This window comes from Rhipicephalus microplus, chromosome 4 (genome assembly GCF_043290135.1).
Source record: "Rhipicephalus microplus isolate Deutch F79 chromosome 4, USDA_Rmic, whole genome shotgun sequence".
NCBI classification, from domain to species: Eukaryota; Metazoa; Arthropoda; class Arachnida; order Ixodida; family Ixodidae; genus Rhipicephalus; species Rhipicephalus microplus.
In genome coordinates this window covers 26511417-26533271 of record NC_134703.1, presented here as the reverse complement: position 1 = coordinate 26533271, position 21855 = coordinate 26511417, and the positions used below count along the sequence as shown (strand labels likewise).

General features: G+C 43.2%; 1 protein-coding gene across 1 annotated transcript in view; it reads right to left on the bottom strand.

The window, feature by feature from the left end:
* The window catches only part of LOC119171572 (uncharacterized), a 47137-nt gene extending 30014 nt beyond the window's left edge, over positions 1 to 17123 (bottom strand). Inside the window, exons 1-3 of the mRNA XM_075891902.1 lie at positions 15423 to 17123; positions 13113 to 13262; positions 8493 to 8679 (exon numbers count right to left, since the gene is read on the bottom strand). Of these exons, the coding sequence (XP_075748017.1) occupies positions 8493 to 8679; positions 13113 to 13262; positions 15423 to 17026 (1941 nt within the window). The 5' untranslated portion in view covers positions 17027 to 17123. The remainder of the gene's footprint in view (positions 1 to 8492; positions 8680 to 13112; positions 13263 to 15422) is intronic.
* Between the last annotated feature and the right edge of the window lie 4732 nt (positions 17124 to 21855).

The window sequence follows — 21855 nt, the reverse complement described above, 5'->3', positions numbered from 1 at the left end:
ACAAGAAATTTCATTATAACAGGTTTAAGGTCGGTGAAGTGGTGGATCGGTGATGAGGCGTAGTGGGATGTTTGCAAGGACAAAGAATTGGGTAGTTTGGAAAGGTGAGACTATAGGTGGTCACGTACAAACAAGTAATGAAAACAGTGGGGCAATATATTGTTCTTTAATGCTGCTTGATACAAGTGCACGACCATCTCGCATTTCATATTGCGTACTTGTCAACATTATTTGCTTTATGATTGGTGAAGTGGTGGTTCGATGATGCAGCGTGCCGGGATGTTTGCAATGATGAAGTAGTGGGCAGTGGGCAAATGTGGAACTATAGGCGGTCACGTACATACACCCAAGGACTGGACAGACCCACGCCTTAGAAGCATCGCTCCTAAAACAGTGAAGTTGTCATATAGACTACTTCACTAAGACACATGGGCACCACCATCTCGGGTTGGTAAACTAATGTTTCCTTAGCTTTTGTATATCGCGACCCACCTGTTAAGCAGTGTGAGAATTAGAGTCCGTCACCGCAGCAACTATATACAATGACCTAAGGAGAAAGATAACCACTCAGTATTGTAAATTAGTTCTGCGGAAACCAACAAGGTGGCGGGTTTCCATAGAACTTTCTTCCCTTTTCAGAACCAATCAGTATATCAAATGAGATAACCCCATTGAAGGAAATATTGTATCATCATCATCACCATCATCATCATCATCAACAACCTCACTACGTCCACTGCAGGACAAAGGCCTCTCCCATGTTCCGCCAGTTAACCCGGTTCTGTGCTTGCTGCTGCCAATTTATACCCGCAAACTTCTTATTCTCATGTGATGCAGCGACGGCGTAGTGGTTAGAGCATCCGCCTCGCATGCAAAAGGTCCGTGGTTCAAATCCCGGTGCCGCGCTGTTCCCAACCAGATAAAAAAAAATCCGCGTGGTGATGGAACTGCATTACGAGGCCTGGGGTGCGGCCTCACCGGTAACCACCGCCGGGAACGCACTCCCTCACCAGAGAAGGATTGGCCACCCCGGCCACTACCTCCCACATGCATACGTCAAATAACCCACGACCCTCAGACCCCAGCAGCTGCGAAGCAACTGCCCACGGCGGCGGTCAGATCTGCAACGCAGCAGAGGGTGCTAAGAATCTCTGGATCCGGACAGGCCGCCATTAGAACCTGAACCTGGCAACATTTAACGCTAGAACCTTATCTAGTGAGGGAAGTCTAGCTGTACTATTCGAAGAGCTAGAGGGTGTTAAATGGGGTATAATAGGGCTCAGTGAGGTTAGAAGGACAGATGAGACCTTTACAGTGCTACAGAATGGGCACGTCCTTTGCTATCGGGGCTTGGCTGACAGAAGAGAACTGGGAGTGGGGTTCCTAATTCACAGAAACATAGAGGAATACTATAGCATTAATGAAAGGGTGGTAGGCATCGTAATTAAACTGAATAAGAGATACAAGATGAAGGTGGTAAGTGCTTACGCGCCTACATCCAGCCATGATGACGCTTCAACTGAAAGCTTCTATGAAGACGTGGAATCAGCAATGAGTAAGGTAAAAACACAGTATGCTATACTGATGGGAGACTTTAATCCAAAGGTAGGGAAGAATCAGGCTGGATACCAGGCAGTAGGAGATTATGGCATCGGTACTAGAAACGCCAGAGGAGAGCTATCAGTAGAATTCGCAGAACGCAATAATTTACGGATCTCGAATACCTTCTACCGAAAACGAGGAAACCGCAAGTGGACATCGAGGAGCCCTAATGGCGAAAATAAGAACAAAATAGACTTTATAATGAGTGCACACCCAGGCATCGTGCAGGATCATGAAAGTGGTTGGCAAGGTACGATCCGGTGACTATAGAATGGTACGGTCTCGAATTCGCCTAGACTTGAAAAAAGAACGACACAAACTGATACGCAAGAAGCCAATCAATGAGCTAGCACTGAGAGGGAAAGTACAGCAATTCAGAGTCTCGCTTCAGAACAGGTACTCAGCTCTTAGGGAGGAAACCAACCTTAGCATAGATACGATGAATGATAATCTGACGAGTAAGTTGGAGGCAGGGTAGTTAGACAGGACACAGGCAAGCTTTTTCAGGAAATGAAGAACCTGATTAAGAGGGGTCAAATAATGAAAGTCTCAAGTACACAGACAAAATAGAACTGGCAGAGCTTTCGAAGTTGATTAATAGGCGTAAGGTATCCGATGTAAGAAGGTATACCTTGGAGAGAATTGAACACACTCTGAAAAACAGAGGAAGCGTCAAAGCAGTGAAGAGGAAACTTGGGATAGGCAAAAATCAGATGTATGCACTAAGGGACAAAGAAGGCAAAATAACTACCAATGTGGATAGGATATTTAAAATAGCGGAGGAGTTTTACAGAGATCTGTACAGTAGCCGGGACAACCACGCCTTTAATAATGTAAGAAACATTGTATATTGTATTGTAAAAAAGAACCATGTTTTAAATGCGAATATTTCTTTCGATTGATTTGTGAGGTTTAACGTCCCAAAACCACCATACGATTATGAGAGACGCCGTAGTGGAGGGCTCCGGAAATTTTGACCACCTCGGGTTTTTTAACGTGCACCCGAATCTGAGCGCATGGGCCTACAGCATTTTCGCCTCCATTGAAAACGCAGCCGCCACAGCAGGGATTCGATCCCGCCACCTGTAGATCAATAGCCGAGATGTAACTCGCTGATCATGACATCAATAATGTCCCAATCCAATCGTGTAGGTCGTCAAATCCTCTCCGCCAGACGTGTGGCACATACCGGGGACGGGTATGTGCTACATGTATGTGGGTATGTGCCACAGGCGATCGAAAGTTTTTATCTGCCCAGTAACGACTAGAACAGGCACGGGTAATTTCAACGCATGAGCACTAAGAAAAAGCTGACATTGGCATTGTTGACCCGACTAATGCAAAAATCAATATTAGGGCCCCAGAAGCAATCGAACCCTACATTCTGCGTGGAAATCAAGTATTCAACCAGACAACCACGCCAGGTCTTGGCCCTTTGCAAGTAAACCCATATTGTTCGTTGAACGTCCATTGTGGTTGCAGTGCTGGTTATCCAGTTTAGTTAAAATTACACATGTACTGTTGTGATACAGTCGTCACGTCGGGATAGCGTCAATTGTAGTTAGGAGCCGTCCGCTAAAGTTGTCTTAAGTAGCAGTGTCCAGGGTTACCATTGTTGCAGGCAGCGGCGCTATTCACCAGCCTAACATTTCTTACGTATCTAATATCCATGCTGTCGGTATCATTACACCATTCTGAATAACTGGTTATATAATGCATAAGTGGCTGATTAATTTCTGTCTGTGTTTGTGTTTGTACATATATTAGGCGCCATTTCGTAATGTTTCCCTCAACATAAAAAATACAACCTAATCACCTCTCGTCCGCATACTTCGCATAACATCAATTCTCAAGGTAGAAGAGAGCTGCCAATTTTTTTTGCCCATTAAACGCAGATGAATATTTTTATTTCATCACTGTACAAATATATTATATGAGTATTTAATTTGCGATGTGGCATTGACTCATGTGCAACTAGGCTCAACAAAGAAAACTTGACGTTGGTTCATAATGCCTTACTACTTCCTTGAAGTCAATCTTACTGTAGAAAATGCATGGCCGATCTCTCTGCCATAGGAATCGGTACAACACGAAAGTGTAGGGTATCTTCGCAAAGTTAGTATATGGTTTCACTGCAAGGGTGAAGCAATGAATGCGATAGCAACAGTTGTAATGTCACGCTACGAACGGCAAGCAGCTCGAAACATACAGCGTGCTCCTCAATCAGAGAGGACGTACGAAAAGTTGATACAAAACACGAGCGTGAAGCAAGAGGTGTCACATCTCGACGCCTAAAGCGCGCTGCTCAAATACAAATAAGCGCGCACGAAATAAACAGACAAGTGTACGACATAGGACAAGCGCGAATTAACAACTTTCCCAGTTGTTATTTTTTGTGTGTGAGCAACTCACTCATTTAGTGAACGCAGCAGCTGTTGCTAACGTAGTGAACTTTGTGCACTTTGAAATTTGAACGCAAACTTCCGACGAAAGCCCAAGATCTATACTTATTAACCCCACCACGAGATAAGCGCCCACTTGCGAGTGATCGAACCGGTAGGGGTAAGCACGCATCACAGCGTGAGAATCAAGGACATTTAAAGAATGTATGTAACATTGATAACGAGAACAAGTGCCTTCAAGCTCTGCACACCGCCAGTGGTCAATGATGTGTACATAATGGGGCATATAAATTGTGTGCGAACTTCAAAAGAAATGACAATTTACGCTTCTCTTTCTTACTCCTCTTCTTTTCTATCTCTTTTCGTTCTATTATTCCCCTTTTCCCCCACCCCAAGTGTAGGGTAGCCAACCGAGCCAAGCTTGGTTAACCTCCCTGCCTTTCCTCTCTATTTATCTCTCTCTCTCTCTCTCAAAAGAAATGTCAAGTAGCAAAATGGATCTCTATACGTAGCGTAATTTCAGCAAATTTAACCGACCAGATTCACCAGCGCAATTGCGTAAGAGAGGCTGGATTACTAGCCATAGAAAAACCGAGTGTAAACGGCATGCTTGCAGCTAGTTTATAAATCATTTTACGTTCACCTATACATAAACAAGTCCCGCTACAAAAACCTATGCGCAGCCTGAACTATAGCCGCCATAAACACTCCTGTATCATTATCTCTTACATATTTTACACGGATTCTTCCACATTTTTGTTTTTCTGCTTCTAATCACAGAATGAAATAGGCTGTCACTCTCATTACCTTCCAGCAAGTGATGTGATAACCTCACCAATTTAACACGTCATTACATCTTTTCTTTTTTTATTTGTCCTTATGGAAGTAAAGTGTCCATGTGTTTGTATAGTACAAAACGTGTGCTTGTAGAGTCATTTTTTTTTCTACTAAATCGCTGTCTCACGTTGTCCACCTGTTATCCGCGTTCATCCCTCTGGAATTGACAGTGTATAGGAAGAACTAGAAATTTTCAGAATTATTTTAAAATAAATAGCTCGCCGTTATTACACGCTAAGAACGCACGCTTTGTGGCTGAGTCGCTTGGCCCCACGCGCTGCGACGCCAGAAGTACTAGGTCCGACAACGGAATTTTGATTGTACTTTCTTCATCTTTCGTGTACATTTGAAAATGCCATGGCCGGGACACGAATACATCAGCGGAACCTCGGTCGTCCACGGCTTAAAACACATTCATGTTAAAAATAAACGTAAGTCACTTTTGAAGTCTTTCATGGCAAATGAAGTGATTGAACACTTTTTTTTTCACGCGGGCTTTCACAGGTGTACGCTATTGTCTCTATATTAGTGTCAAGACGTTTCACGCTTTTTAATATAATCTTGTCTAACTTAATGCGTGTAGATACGCATTCGTTTGGACAGAGCGGAGCAGTGGCACCACATTCGCTAGACGTATATGTATCATCCGATGCTCATGCGTGGCACCATAAACCAAATGAACGTTGTTAACTGAGGGCCTAGTGTCGCTTGCCGACGAGTTGTAGAATTACAAATGCAGTGGCTCGCGGCCTTCACGGCTAGCTCCTTCAACGCGTAGCGGAAGCTAATCGCGGAGGCCATGGGTACCTGGCCACGTGGTGGTAAAAGGACCTGTTTACCGCGACCGGTAAAAGAACTGATCCTTTGTAGGAATCAAGAAATTTATCCTGCAAAAAAATATTATTGAAAGTTTGTACTGTGTAAAACTGCGCATGCTATTTTTTGTCGTTTATGGCACCCTAATTCTGCAGCTAATGCTTCTATGGGTCGCAATCATGTGAGTTTTCCCGTATATGCACAACTAATTCGCGTAAATTGAAGCCTTTGAAGAAGCGTCTGAGTTTGTCATGCTTGTTTTTGTACTAAGAGAGGGAGAATATGGGTTAATTATTAACACATTGTGTATCAACGGGACACATATATGTCTAGTTTTTTTTTTCTTCTGTTGAAAATATTTATCCCACAACAGCTGCCACAATTAGTTCAACGCTAAGTGGCTCCTGTCTCATCGTAAGTTTATGTAAGCCCCAGAAAAGTGTTTTTACTACCGTTTCGGAAGGACGCAGTAGTGTCACAATAGTTTGAAACTTGTTTAACGTTTTTTACGGAAGCTTCTGAATTTTTGTTTTGAGCAGATAAGAAAAACTGTCAATCGAAATGCCAGACTGTTATCTCTTTTTTCTGCCTTTATAAAGAGTCAATATCAGCTCGCAGCCATTGTTTGTTTATGCAGATTTGTCCAGCAACTAGACGGATAGAGACATCGAAACACTGTCCTTGGCGAAATTGCCATTCTCTTCGCTAAGGCTAACTGTTGATAACGGTGCATGCAGGGGGGTGATTTTCTTGACAACGTATACCTCTTGAAAATTGCGCAAATATCCAGAAACAGTATCAGTAGTCAACAATTTTGACAGCACAGGGAAAAACAAAACTGACGAAGAATGGCTCGTGTGCGCGGTGGAGCGATGTTTACTGGAACAGAGCACAGCCTTGTGGAGGCTTTTAAAGCGAAAGTGCACGTGCCGTTCTGCTGCTGGAAATTAGGTGCGCACAACGTTACTCGCTGCGATAATAAAAGTGCTGCTCTGTGGCGCTTATTACGGCCGTTTAATTCCCTATACTCGGCGTTATGATCACGTGATGGCACCTTCATAAGTGTCCTACATTTTTTCCCCACCAAAGTCTTGACTTGATATTGATGAGATTTGTTTTATGCTATTTCTCTGTTGTTTAAATGGGGTTTATACCACAGCCGGTCATTGTAAAATTGTGTCAGAAATAATGAACCAACAAGGTGTTCACTTACCTTCCTTTTTTGCCTAAACTTTTCTGGTGGAAACAGTTGGTATCACTATTGTCATTTCTCATTGAGAAGGTACGTGACGACTATGATGAAATATAGCCTATTTTAGATGGTAATAGCATGGTTTCTTTATTACAAGATGAATTGGAAGCACATGTGATATTCTTGCTGCTTTATTATAAAAATGTGAAAAGGACTAGAAAGTTGCACGCAGCTGCAGTATCGATCTAGACAGACCACTAATCAACTCTGCTCTAGTCAAATTCTGTTCACGTCCTTCTCGGTGTTTCTGAAATTTTCATACATCAAAACGTTCCCCTAACTCTTAAGCTATTTCTTGGTGTGATGCTTCGACTATAGTGCACAATAATTTACAGAAAGACTAGCCCGTTTTGGTTCATGCGAAGGAACACTAAAAATGTAGGCGTTAGTACTTCTTAGTGCTGCGAACAGTAACCAAATCATATGGAGGCGGATGAAAGCTTTCAGTACTATAGACTATGTAGAAAGAACTGCTGTAAAAATTGGTCATGTACAAAATACCACGAGCATTTAAAATTTTAAGCTTTCTCGTGTAAACCTGGTTTCACATCTGACAATAAACGTCACTGCACGTTGTCGATAATGCCTTTATAGGTTTGTTACGCTTTCATCCGGAAAAAGGCTAAAAGTAAAATTTAAAAAATCAGGTAGGAGTAAACTGTGAACAATATGAGTGAAGCGTATTTGTTGCAACAGAAAATAGGAATTAGTTAACTCGCAAACAGAAATGGAAGCGCAGTTCAATCCAAATTAATTCACAAAACAGACTCTCAGTCAGGATGCAAGTCCGAAGCTCATCATGCTACTGAATTCAATGTTCATCCTCCCACAACATCATGACTTTCACTTGTACCCACTATGTATGAATATCTGTAATATCTCGTATTACGGGCTACCAGGATGGTTGAGAAGGTATCGTTATCTTATTGTCACATATATCTGCAGCTCCCGCTTTTACGATTCGAACATACTTCGGACCACTTATCTGTTCTTTTTGCGCTGTACTTCACATAATGTCACACCTATAGTCCATCAAACATTATTTCTATACGTTTTATGTCTATATGTTGAAGTATAAATTTCAGATACCTATTAAACGCCCTAGCTGAATGTTGAGCATGTAGTGGCTACAATATATTCTCCTGATACTTCTCTTAGGATCGGCAAGTAAGTTAGCGTCACGTATAAATGAACATGGTGGTGAAAAGGTGAGACCTAACACTACAAGCGTACTGTAAAAGCAGATTTTACCACTCTGGTGAACACTGACTGTGGAATTCGGTATCATCTCCGCGAAAGAACCACGTGACTGCAAGGGAAGTAATTGGCAATCGGAAAGTGCAGGCCGTTTCAATCGACCAACTGAAATGCCACGAGTCCACTGACGCCTCCGTGTTAATGTACGAGCATTAATTAACTGAGGCAAGATTTCTGAAGCACTTTTACGTCAGTGAAATGCAAAAAGTCGAGACTGGAGGGAACTGAAATTCCCATGCTGCCGTGCCCAAATCCGAGGTACTTTCACATTACAGGAGTAAAAATGCCTCCTGCATGGCGAAATGTCAGATAGCAGAGTTCTCTTAATGTAAAACGTAAAAAACTGGCACTGCGAGTAAGATGGCTGTGTTGTATGCGTCTGAGTGCTTGGGTGCCTTTGAGATGTAATTACTTTCAAGATCGTTTGTATTGGGGTGCGGCAACGATGCGGAAGGAGCTCTCCCGGACCTTGTTGCCTCTTCTTTGCGCCCCCCTGTTGTAGATCTGGGACTCCTAAAACAAAAAAAGAAGAGCAAAATTAAGCCCTGTCAACAAGAGCAGCAATACCTCAAATGATCAGAACATATTTTTTTGTTCCGTATTGTGTTCTAGCAAAGATATGACAGCATAAACTCATTCATGATTAACTCATTCATGAGTGGACTCTTTCTTATTCACCCAGACTCAAATTGAGCCGTGAGTCTGAGTCTCAATGAATTCAGGCAAGATTTGGAGAGTTTGAGCCCGAGTGAGCTGCACATTGTTTCACTAACCTCTCGTCCTATCTACTCAACTTCGGTGATGTTATAAGCCATATGTCGGCTTATGTTTATATTAATTATATCGCTTGACACATTGATACAGTAGCGTTCATATGCCAGTAAATTTTAATTGAACAGATTCGTGAGTTACAGATGAGAGAGGTTTCTTCGCACTGCACCCAATTTTCTTTCAAACGAAGGTCTGCTTAAGAAGATCTCATGAGAGTCTTCACTTTCTATAGAAATGTTTTAGAGAGATTCCAACGTCTGATAGCTCGTATTTAAAGATACGAGATCAAAAGTGCCAGGTATAGCACCGATTATGCGAAATATGGGTGTTAAAAAGCATTGACATCTTGGGCAAAACGCACGCATGAGTCGCCTCACTCAGAATCTCCCAGACACAGATGAAGTCGTGAGTCTGAGTCTGAGTGAGTTCAAGTGAAAAATATTTTGGCGAGTCTGAGTTCAACTGAGTTCGATTAAGGAAAGTTTTAGTGAGTCTCGGTGTGAGTGAATCCGATTGAGGAAAACATCGGTGAGTGTGAGCTCGGGTGAATCATAAGGGGCGGGTATAGTGCGTGAGTCTGATTGAGCTCGAAATGTTTTTGCCGACCTAATATTAGATCACACAGGGGACGAAACGATACTGAAACAGCGAGGAAAGGCATAGCAGTGTGAATGTATCTTGACTTTTGGGTGGAGCAGTTGCCTTGTGATGAGTTTGCCCGGTGACTCTTGCGAAACCATTTGTCACAACCCCTTCACATCTCTCGCTCACAGTGTCCTTCTGCAAATGTGTTTCTTCACTCTTTACCGCATTGAAAAACCGCGCTCTTGAGAACCATGTGGGATAGAATACGCACACGGAACTTCATTCTTATTCTGGAGGCTTCATCAGAAGGTGACCTGAACTATGCGAGGTGTTGTTCCTAAACTGCATTTCTCTCTCCATTGGTAAGAATTAAAGGATCTCATAAGTCATTAGAACTTGTCATAACTAATATATATGCGAAGTTCTGTTTAATTGACCCAAACCGACAAGTCCGGTAACGTGTCTTTGCAAAATTTGTTATTGTCGTTACTGATATCGTTCTCTTCATAGTTAAAATGTTACACCTCGTAACCTCCAGCAACTATCCCGCTGTCTCCTTCAGGCGTTCAATCATTGCAGAAGAACAAACGTTCTCACTTAATCATTATGACAACTCTTGCTGTTAGTATTGGAAGATGCAGCATAACATGACGATTTACTAAATGCGTCTGTAGTGTAGACACAAAAATAATTTAGGGCTTTTCGGAAAGCAACGCAACAGTAAAGCTTTGTAAATACCTAGTAGCTGTCAATGTAAAATGTTGGAATGAAAGACTGGCTGAGTCCCCACCGCCCTTAACAGTTTTCTTGGTTTCTTTATTTTATTCAATGGAAGGGGGGGGGGGGGGCACGTCGCGCAAATGCTCACGGGATGTTCTGCGGGAAATAAGTAATCGTTTACTTGATAGACTCAACAAAAGATATAGCGGCGGCTACTGTTATTGGCACTTAGAAAGAACGTTTTAGCACATTTTGCTTTCTGGTAACATATCACCTGACACTTCGAAACAGCATCGGAGACTGTGGAGCATCAGCTCGTTAAAGCAATTCATGCAATTTGCGCCTAAACTTGCCCATAAACGTGACACTTGAAATGAGAAGGTATTGCTCTGTTAACCTATTCTACAACATCAATTTTTTTCTAAATACACGGTAGCAAACCGAAAAGTCGAACTTACTTACGCGCTTTTCCTTCCTTCTCTCACTCTCTTCGTTCTCTCTCGCAATGCAAGTCATTCCATGAAATAAGCATTAGCCGATTCGCCATAGCGGTCATCGATCATGCCCGGTTTTTATAAAACGGTGATTTCGGCCTATATTGAGATCAGAATGGGACTTGCTTTTGAACTTCAAATCAGTGCAAGAGGCAACTGATGTTTGATACATGAAAGATTATAGATGCGAAATAGTTTATTTGTGCCATATGCAACTTCATTTAGTTTTGCGGGTTTCATGTACACCAGTAATAAACAATGGCAAATCAAAACGATACCATTTTTTTAGTTATTTCTATCATCTGGTAGCATATGGTTCATTCAGAGTGGAGATGTTCTGCGTCAGCAGAAACAAGATTTCACGCTATTATACATGGACGTTATATTGTGGACCTTACGTTGAAACATCCCTAATTTAAATATATGTGAGCATAAACTGAAAGTCAAGCTCCCTCTGGTGACTAATGGCTGTCGTTATTTATGCAGCCGCACTATGAGTTCCCTGAAGTAATTTATTTTTTTCTGTTCATCACAACACTCGGTACACATCTCGTGACTCGTCCTTCACGCAAATGTTCGTTGCTGCTGCAGCCGCTGGTTATGCCCAACCTGTTTAGACATCTTCGTCTGCCTCAGGGATCAGCAAGGCAATCAAAACCGCCTAATCACGCGATCATATCTACCATCTACGTACGTTGTGGACTGCCAGTTCCAGGCGCACCCCGTTGAGTGGCCGCAAAAGTACATGCACGGGAAAGATACACGCAGAGCGCCTACCTTGTATCTCTTTCCTTGTATGCACCCGCGTTCTCTGCTAGTTCATAAAGATGCGCGTATGTAGCATCGGGTATCAGCTTCTATAACCGACGCTTCTATATACGAGCGAGGTGGCAGCTGCCTTGCTTTCTGGTAAGACTTGTCCGAGGCAAAAGTAATCATGGGGGAAATCCCTTGCTACGGCGCCATTATGCGGATGCCTGTACGTAAACAGCGTCTCGGTGCAGCCACGTGTCGGGCTGAGTTGCAGTCTATTATAAACTTGATCCTCTGCCCTCAGGTATCGATACGGGAACGTATAAACACGTGGCGCAATATAAATAGCCAAGGTCATAACGCTCGTTGGCTAATTGTAAGAACCCTCTTCGCTACGTCTGCTTTGTTTCGACCTCTCGATGTGAGAGAAGGGCGAGGGTTTGGTTCTGTGTCACGGCCACCGCATGAAGCGATGCGGATTCCAACAGTACGTCGTCTACAGATTTAGAAGGGCCCTTGAACCATTTCCCGTGGTGTCGAAGAACTTTACTGGGGAATTGAGATCCTGGTAGATCGTGAAGAGCTGCTTTAAAAATCGGCTGTCAAGAACTCTGAAGACAATTAGCTACTGTGACCATGTTTACTTCCTCAGAAGCTTTTCCAGCTTTTTTGCTTTTCATACATTTGAATAGAAATTGTGTGGGGTATGGGGGAATCAGCTCTCGCACATTGAAACATTACGTACCCGCTGCTTTAACGGGCATGTTGAAAGGACGACAGCTAAATTAACTGTGAAGCGTCGTGCTTCCCCACACGGGCTCTATCAACATGTATAAACGAATTTATTGTGTTCTGAACAAAATATAAGAAGAGTCCTTTGTTTTAGAAAAAGCAGCGCTTATTAAATACAAGCAAATAAAATATACGCCACGAAGTACACAAAGCCATTGTCTGAGCCCTCTGTAACGTCCATATGTACTGCGATATATTTCCACTCACGGAATCTTTATCGCTTTTGGCATTAGCTTCGTATACGTTTTAGCAACCCGTTCTCATTTCAGATCCCTATAGTCATGTATGTTCTTTTTTATGAAATGCATGTACCTGAAAATTCTGAATAGTTTAAAACTAAGATTCGTCGCATTGAGCTGAAAAGCATGACGACTATAAGACGAATGCATCGTTTTTTTTTTATCTTCTCGGTCGATGTATTGGTCCTATCACTCTCCCTTTCGAAAACTTTAAGTCCTTAACATGGCTTCTTAGGGCATTGGAATGCATTGCAAGATTTGTACATTTCACCTTATTGTGCACTTCATCCACGATTGGACCATCATTAACCCAGTGACAGTGTCATGTGATGGCGTCATCACGTGAAGTCACGTCATGATTAGGCATAGTGACATAATTATTTATCAATAATTTTTCACATCACATGTGTTGGCACCGCCAACGCAGGACGCCGACGGTCGATTCTCACGTTCGATGAGACATCCCGAGACTTTCACCTTAATGAACTGCGATGGACGTATTGGACATGCATTTAGCAATGCTGCCATTCGCAAGGGTTCACAAGGGACGTACTTTCTTTGATATCATGAGATGCTCGATGGCACAACTCACCGTTTCAGCAGAATCGGCCTCCACAGCTCACAAAATGCCTGCCGCTCCTCAGTCTCTATTGTGTAGTTGTGCGGCCGAAGGCGCACGTATTGCTGTGCACCCGTGTTGTACAAAGGCCACTCTGCGTGTGACCCCGGTATGGTTGGTTTCCTGCAAAGAGATATTGCTGCGCAGTAAGTCGCATTAACTTACGGACACGGCTCCACATACTGCAATGCGCCATTCTCTCTCCGTTGTTTCGTAATATGCAATCCAGTTTCCTTGGTTTTCATTCATTTTTCCCGAAGACACACTTCATCTACTTCATTTATAGGTTATTTAGAAAAAATATAAGGAAAGTACAGCTGATATATGCGAAGCACCAAAACACTTCTCTTTTGTTTCATTTAGAACAACAACTTGGACTAAAGTGCACTTGAATCCGTCAAATATTTCATTTTATGATTTCAGTACAATTTTCAGGTTAAAGAGTACTTGAGTTATTTGCAGTTGTTGTGACAAAGACGCATTTTTATGCTTGATTGTTTTTCTTTTCTCGCACGCCTGAGGCCTCGATCTGATGACCCCGCTTCGTCCCTACGAGAAACCAAACTGAGACAGTCAGTGTGGTAAGCGAGTAGCTGTCTTCAGTGCCACAACAAGACATGATGAAGGGGCGCGGGTTATTCAGGACAGTCGAATAGAACAAGGCTTTTACGGTCTGGGCTTCACTATACCACGCACGAGCTGCGTTAAAAGTGCATTGGACATCTCCAGAGGCCCATGCTGGGTTTGTTGTTGACGGTTGTAATGATGCCAAATGAACCGCCACATTCAATCCGATCAGGCGTAGTGGTATGTGCAGCTTATGCGTACAGAATTAGAAGATCAACGAAGACGCACGAAGCATTTCGCTATCGGAGTAACGAAGCCAAACGTGCGCCCTGTCACGCTCCGTACAGTCGATTGTAAAGGAATTCAAATATGTAATCAAGTTTGGCCTGCCCAGAGAACCTGCGAAGCAGTAGTTACACTAGATCTAACTGTCCCCACGTGGGAGCGGCCCGTAGTGTTGCCCTAGAGGGGGGTGGGGGGGGGCATTTCTCAGGATCCCTAAATTAAGTTCTTCGTACCAAACCACAAGGTTGTGTGCGTTATACCTTGCGACGAGCCCCAAGGCTCCCAACTAACTGGTCAAGTTGATAGACTGCGTAATTAGGTACTTTCCTTTTTCTCTCCTCTATTCTTTTCCTCGCTATTCCCTCTTTCCCCGTGTAGGGTAGCAAACCGGGTACAACCTGGTTAACTTCCCTGTCTTTTTTTTTTCCATATCTCTCTCTCTCTTCTTTTTCGCTAAGTTTGTAATGTGAGTTACTAAAACGAACAATTTTTTTTCTAACAGCCGTGTTTACAAATATGTACTTGAGATCGAAAAATATAATAATGAATTGATCATTCATTTGAAGAAGGGGACAGTTCTCGGCCACGATTGCGGATTCCGTCAGCAAGGGGTCGAGGTCAATGTATCAGTGAATAGACTAAGACTGTATATCGCTCTTTGTTTTCCATGTTTATCCTACTTGTATAAACACGCGTGAACTCCTGTATGGCGAACGTTAAATTGTATTGTTTTCACGCGAGCCGGTCTACCGCTCCTAAAGCACTAGAAACCGCACAATTAGGCTACCGTACGTTGCGAGGACGTTTTCTTTCCTTCTTGTTTTTCGAGCAGGAATATCTAAAACGCTACACATTAAATATATATAATCTGGAAAAAGTCACCAGGTCACATCGCCCAATATCGCCAATGGACTGTCAGTGTTTATTTTGAGCCGAGCTAAGACACCTCACCTGGGCCTGCGTAGGTCTCTCACTGGAGATCTAACATCGAACTGCGACTTGTTCATGATAAAACAAGCACCAAAAAACTACGAAAACTCAGAAAGGACACAGGAAAAGCGCTTTCTCGGTGTTTGTAGTTCTTGGCGCTTGTTTCAAACATGAACTTATTCCGACATGCCAAAGTGGCAGTCATCCTGTATGACATGTTAACCCCACTAAATATGCTGCAGTATAAAGTACAGAAATAAGGTTATTGTTTCACGCTGCCATGCAGCATGCAGTGTTTCAAAAATGAATGTGAACTCAAGGTTGCTCTCTAAATCTGCTGGAAAAGAGTCTTTAAAATTTAGAACACCGTTTCAATGTATAAATGACGCTGTAAGTGTTCCTTTAAAGATAATTATTCTTAATTCGCCCTGACTTGTGCATTTTTGTGCTATATAAATGTCAACGCCCTAGTAAACTAAACAAGTGTAACAAAGCCCTCACCCATTTTGCACGTAGGCAGCAATCGTAGAAACGAGTTCTTTCATGAACATCTCCTCATCTTTGGTGTAATGCGTCACGTTCAGCTCGTCTTTCAGCGTGTGCCACAGCGATGGTCGATGCTTCTCTTCCTGGGTGAGAAAAGGTAGTGCTCCTGTGGTGAAAAACAGGTCTTCAGTATGGAAGACGCCGACCCAGTCGGGCCATACGTTGAACGAAGACTTGTGCGCGTATTGATACCTATACGTCTTGATGCCCTGCTTCGATGCCTTTTCAGCAAAGAATACGACGGGGCAGTAAAAGCCGCCGTCCCCGATGATGTCACCGAAAATCGTCAGAACTTGATCTTTGGTGTGGTGCTTGTCGTAATCACCAAAGTAGTCCTTGATGATTCCCCTCGCTGTTGAGACCGGTATGTTGAAAAGCGTACTAATGACCAACGTAACGACGAACCTGTAGTCATCCACGAACGAAAAGGCGCCTTCAGCAACAGCTGAAACTTTGCCGATGTGGTAAGCAAACACCGTGCCTTCGTTAGCAACCGTCCCCAAGAAAACCTCTTGCGCAGCTATTTCGTCAGCCGCGTTTTCGAGGAGAGGGTCAACCGGCAGATAGTCGTCGCCGTTCACGGGAGGGAATATCTGGTCTTGAGGTTTCTCTTTCGCGAGCCACTCGTAGATGGCATGGCCGTCAGCTTTCTTAAGGCAAGCCACAGATTCTTTCAACTGCTCTTGGAGGCTTCGTTTTTCATCGTAGCAGCCCGCGGCTGCCGCCACTGCTAAGAATTTTCCCGTGCCTTTGTATGGCTCTCCAACTATCATCGACGCCGTGGCCCCGCTTTGCAAAAGCATCCTTTTGAAAAGGCCCTTTCCCTTCGGTGAAATTGAGTGCAGAGCAACGGAGATGGCCCCTGCGCTTTGACCTGCCAGTGTCACTTCGTTCGGATTACCTCCGAAAGCGGCGATGTTCTTCTGCACCCACTGAAGCGCTAGGTGCTGATCCCAGAGGCCCCAGTTTCCGGGGAACTCCTTGGAACCCGCCGTTAGGAAACCGAAAATGCTCACCCTGTAATTGAAGCCGACACCAATCACGTTGGAGAGAGCAACAAAGTTGGACAGATCGTGAACGAACAGCGACGAGTCGCCCCACTGAAAGCCACCTCCGTGGAAGAAAACCAGCACGGGCAAATTGGCCTCGCACTTGCCGTCTGAAGCACACGCCGTAGCGGGCCTCCAAACGTTCATGTATAGGCAATCCTCCGAAGAGTGCGAGTACTCGATTTTGGCCTCCTTTATGAAAGGAAAGTCGATCTGCATGCACGGGTTGGGCGTTCTCGAGGCGTCGTACGTTCCGTTCCACGGAATCGGAGGCCGTGGTTTCTCGAAACGCAGCTCTCCCACCGGAGGCTGCGCGTAAGGTATTCCGAGGAAAGCCTGCACCGGAACACCGCTGACAATGTCACGCCGGCCGGCGACGAGTCCATCGCTGATGCGGACAACAGGGGAGCGGGCGTCGTTCGAAACGTCGGTCGCATACGTCCGAGATCCACACGTGACGAGCCAGGAGACGAGCAGCGGCAAGTGTAGAGAAGAGCGTGCCGACTCCATGATGGTGTGACGGAGTGCTGCGCAGGTGCCAAACTGAGTGATACGGTTCCACCTCTCTCAACTATTCAGAAGCTTCCAGGCGAGACGAATGCGGCTGCTGGAGAGGGAAAATCCCTTTGTCAATCCTGTTTTTTTTTTTTCGTTTGTTTTTGCCTCCGGTTGCCTAACCTTGACGTCTCCCACAACAAAACAGGTCTGATGCCCCTTGCTTTCAGTTAAAGGGCGTCCGTCCCCTCTTATAGGTTTTTACTCTTCGATCAAATTTATTCTTCATTCCTACATAAGGTATGCAAAGCGACGCGTGTGTGAGAGGCACTGGTAATCAAGGGCGCTTTTTGTGCCTTCAAAAGCATAGGGCATCGAACATTAGTGCCGACTTCTCAGCTGGCAAAGTAACCGGAGGACTAGCCTGAAAACGCGTATCAACTTTAAATTGGCGATGGCAGAATTTACTTGCTAGCCGGCATCTACTTTCTTATGGATACACTTGGTGAGGAAAGAAGCGAAAGATCCCCGGGAATTCCTTTTTGCGCTTTCTCTGACGCACAGCTTTAAAAAAACAACTTCACGTGTCGAAACTCTAGTTTGTCGGCTTTTGCGGTTGCTTACCGAGCGTTTAGGCGTGTGGTAACTTTCGTTACTTCAGTACAGCAGTCTCGAACAAGAGGACACAGTTGCATTAGAGCGCCCATTAGGTAGTGTAAGAAATTTGAATACGCTATAGATGTCCCCCTAGGCACTGCGATTTCTGATAATGGATGAGAATTACAATTGTGTTATAAGCTTGTTATATGCATGCCATTTCTGATAAAATCCCCTTTCGGACAATCAGTGTGTGCGAAATAAAATTTTTTATTTAAAATAATACACCCAAAATTGAATGTCAGTAGTAAACAAGAAACATAGACTGGCATTGATGTCAGTGATTTGATGCGTAGTAATTACCGTTGTACATGAGCTACTATATAAGGTTACCATATTTACCGGAATGTAACACAAACTTTTTCTCAGATTTTCGGTACCTAATGTCGACCCTCATGTTACAGACTAATACCGACATAGCTTTTTTATTTTCCTGGGTGCAATGGAAAGTCACCTCTTGCATTACTATCATGCATGGTCACATTACAATCGAATAAATGTGGTAAGGTGTGAGGACATTCCTGCTACTATGTCATTAAGAAATTTGTTTCAATGTTAACTGTTTACAATTGGGGCTCTTCCTTTGTTGTTACTTGGCCAAGTGTCTTTCTTGCAAGCCTATACAAAAAAAAATTACACTAGTCAAGGAGGAATGAACCGTGTTGAGTCTTTTGTATCACTAAAACATATTCTTCGTGCCGCCTTTAGATCAAGCGTGCAAAAGTCTGCGAGCGGGAACACAGAAACAAACAACGGCACATGAATGAGGATAGCGGCGTCGCCAAGGTCACAATCACGAGAAGCCGAGTTCTCACGAAATGATGTCTGCGTCTGCTTCGGCGAATAACTTCCTCGTGTTTGTGTTTGTTCGTTTGCGTTTATGCTATGCCACTTGAACAACTTGTTTTCTCAATCACGTGACGCCAGGTAAGCGCACGCGTGACTGGGCTGTACGGCGATATATTTAGAGAGGCAACGTGCTGCGAGGATAAACATAACCTCAGACTGTATAAATAACTATAAAGTGTTCAATGAGGGCTAGGGACCAGAAAAAAAGAAAGAAAAAAAAGGAACATAGCAAGAAATAAATAAAAAAGAACTAAGAAAAAAAGTAACAAAGAAAGAAAGAAATAAAAAAGAACTAAGGAAAGAAAGGAATAAAGAAAGAAGAAACAAGGAAAGATTGAAGAAAAAGAAAGAAATGAACAAAGAAAGAAAGCAAGTAAGAAAGAGAAAAAGGAGGACACTAAGAAAGAAAAAAGAAAGAAAGAAAGCAGGATAGGAAGAACGAAAGAAAGAAAGAAAGAAAGAGAAAAGGACTAAGGAAAGAAAGGAACGAAGAAAAAAACAAACAAGGAAAGTAAGTAACAAAGAAAGAAACAAACAAAAAAAGAAACGAACAAGAAAGAAAGAAAGAACGAGAGAAAGAGAGAAAGAAAAAAAATGTGATGAACGTATAGCAATGTATGCAAGTTATGCAATGTATGCAATGTATGCAAGTTAGTCTCATATGACGAGTGAGTCATATATGACTGACATTTATATTCAGATAACTGGTGGTAGCAATAGTCTTCGTTTTTGCATTTCACACGTTCAACAGGTGAAGGAGCTAATCAACTTGCTCACAACATGTAAAGTTGACCTCTTTGTTGACGAAAACACAGTTTACAGAATTTCTGCTTATTAAGCTTAGAAATCGAATAGTCATCAGAGAAGTGGTGCTACATTGCATAAACATGCATAGGTTTATTTTATCACCAAGACACGCATTATCGTATTAATGGGCCCCCAAACCACCCAGAGGTCGAAATTTTGTTGTGGTGCGTTCCAGTTGTACACGAGGAATGCTGGCGGGGTTGCACGAGTTGGCTCGTTTCGCTCTTTCCTTCGCTAGTCTTCGTTCGTGCGCTGTTGTTGTTGTTGTTGTTTCTCTGTGCAAATGGCTCGTACCCAAAGAAAGGGATTGGCCGATTATAAGGTGAATTTGCCCTAAACTTTCAGCATTGCGTCATTCCTACAATTTTTTTTGTAACTTAATTTTGATTTGAAATACCGATATCAAGTTTGCAGAAAAAAAAAATAAGAAAAATAGTGAGACAGCAATTTAGCAAGAAAATCGTTTAGTCGCAGTGATGTATTCTTGAACGGCGAATAAAACATCCCTGTGGCTGAAACCCAGTGTAGAGGCTCCAAATGAAAGAAGATCAGGTTGTGATAGTTGCAAGCCCAGTCTTTGAAGAGGTGGTGCTAGTATGCTTTGCCTGAATAAATCGAAACGGCGACAATGTAATAAAAAATGACTGATCGTTTCCTCTTAATTACAGTAAATGCACATAGGGGAATTCAATATGCCTGATCTATGCAAGTAAAAATTGAGGGAGGTAACGCGGCAACGAAATTTCGTGATGACAACTTCCATCATCCTTGATTTAGTCAGTTCACTGCGCCAGGGAAATAACAAGTGTTTGTACTCTGGAGAAGCCGTCAGTGCAGGGTCAGATAAATTTTGCCTGATTTTAAGTGTGCGAAATCGCGCCACCGTAATGTATACTGTATGAGGGAAAATAGGAATAATTGGTGTCGAAAGGGATGCCTTCGCAAGAGAATCAGCTATTTCGTTTAACAACAAACCTTTGTGCCCTGGTGTCCAGATTAAATGAATACTTCGGAGATGACAGTTGATCAACGATTTAAAAAGTTTCACTATAGGTGAGTGACCAGATGCGGACAGAGAAGAGCACACTGATAATGAATCAGTTATGACTGCTACAACTGGAATGGAAATATTTACCTTTCGCAAAGCTAACATTATTGCCATGAATTCAGCCAGAAAGACAGGAAGAAAGTCCGGTAAGCGAAGTGAAAATGACCAATCAAGTACGGGGCAATATATTCTAACGCCTGATTTTTCATGTGATTGAGATGCGTCCGTTGCTATAATGACATTTGTTGGCAGAGTACTTAAATGGTCCTACAATAAACCATTTAAAATGCCTGTAGGTAATAGCTTTGCGTGAGTTGGGAAGATATCATGGTAAACAATTTCTGGAGAATTTTGTTGCTCAGTTAAAGGAATCAGATCACGAACGTGTACATTTAGGGGCTCAAGTAACGATTGAACAAATACTATTTGTGGTTTGGTAAATCTGGGCCAATGCACGGAAAAGAATAGGTCAGGATTGGAAATAAAAATAATTTGTTCAGGGTTAAATGGTGCTTCATATAGTCGTAAAAAGGTCTGCACAGTAAGGATGTTAAAGCGACATAATAAGGTTGCTATTCGTCCGCTCTCCTGTTCACCTCTCCGAGTGGCCTTCCTCTTCGTCCGAGGCGGAGACGCAAAAAGCGCGCGCATCTGCTAGCAGAAAACAGGCTCTCATTCGCCCATTAACCCCGTCTTTTGCTTGCGACGTCACCTAATCTTGCAGGGGACGTCATGACGGCTGTTGTCAATAAAGGAAAGGCACGGAGAGCATCACACGGGCATCTGTTGGTGGTTTAGGCTCCCTTTAAGCACACCAATGGTACCTGAATTGGCCGGTCACCACGCTACACCCGGAGAACGAACGATCATCTCAATAGAGCAGTTTTATTCGTTTAGTGTTCTGTAAAGCACATCCCTGCTAAAGTTGTTTACGGAGTGTCTATATGTCCTATAACGAAAAGCAATATTTGTATCTGCGCTGGCACTTTGTAGTAATAAACAAGTGGGTTGGCCAATTTCTGTATCATTTCGAGTCTCGTCCAGAAAAATCATCAGTTGTCTGATGGTTCGAACGAATCGAAGACTAGCACACCAGCGCAACAACATAGTCATCTGATCATTATGCCGCACTGTCATATTTTCTTTCTTTATATCTTAAGTTGCTGGCATTGCAGGAAAGTGCATGTGTCGGTGGTTGTGGTTAGGTTACGCTTGCACACCTGCTTGTCTTGTGCCAGCTATCTCTTTTCGACTCTCGACACGCATATCAGAGTTTTTGCAATACCGACTTATTGGGTGTGTTGTCTTACAAGTTATACAGTTTTCGTATTCCTCGCACATTCTCCGATACTTCTCTCGTCGCGTCTAACGTAACAGGGTGGCTGTGACACGTTTTGCTGCATCCAAATCTCAGTCTAACAGCAGTTAACCATTCCCGGGAGGGCATATTTGGTCGCTGTTTTGATATAGGTCACATGACAGT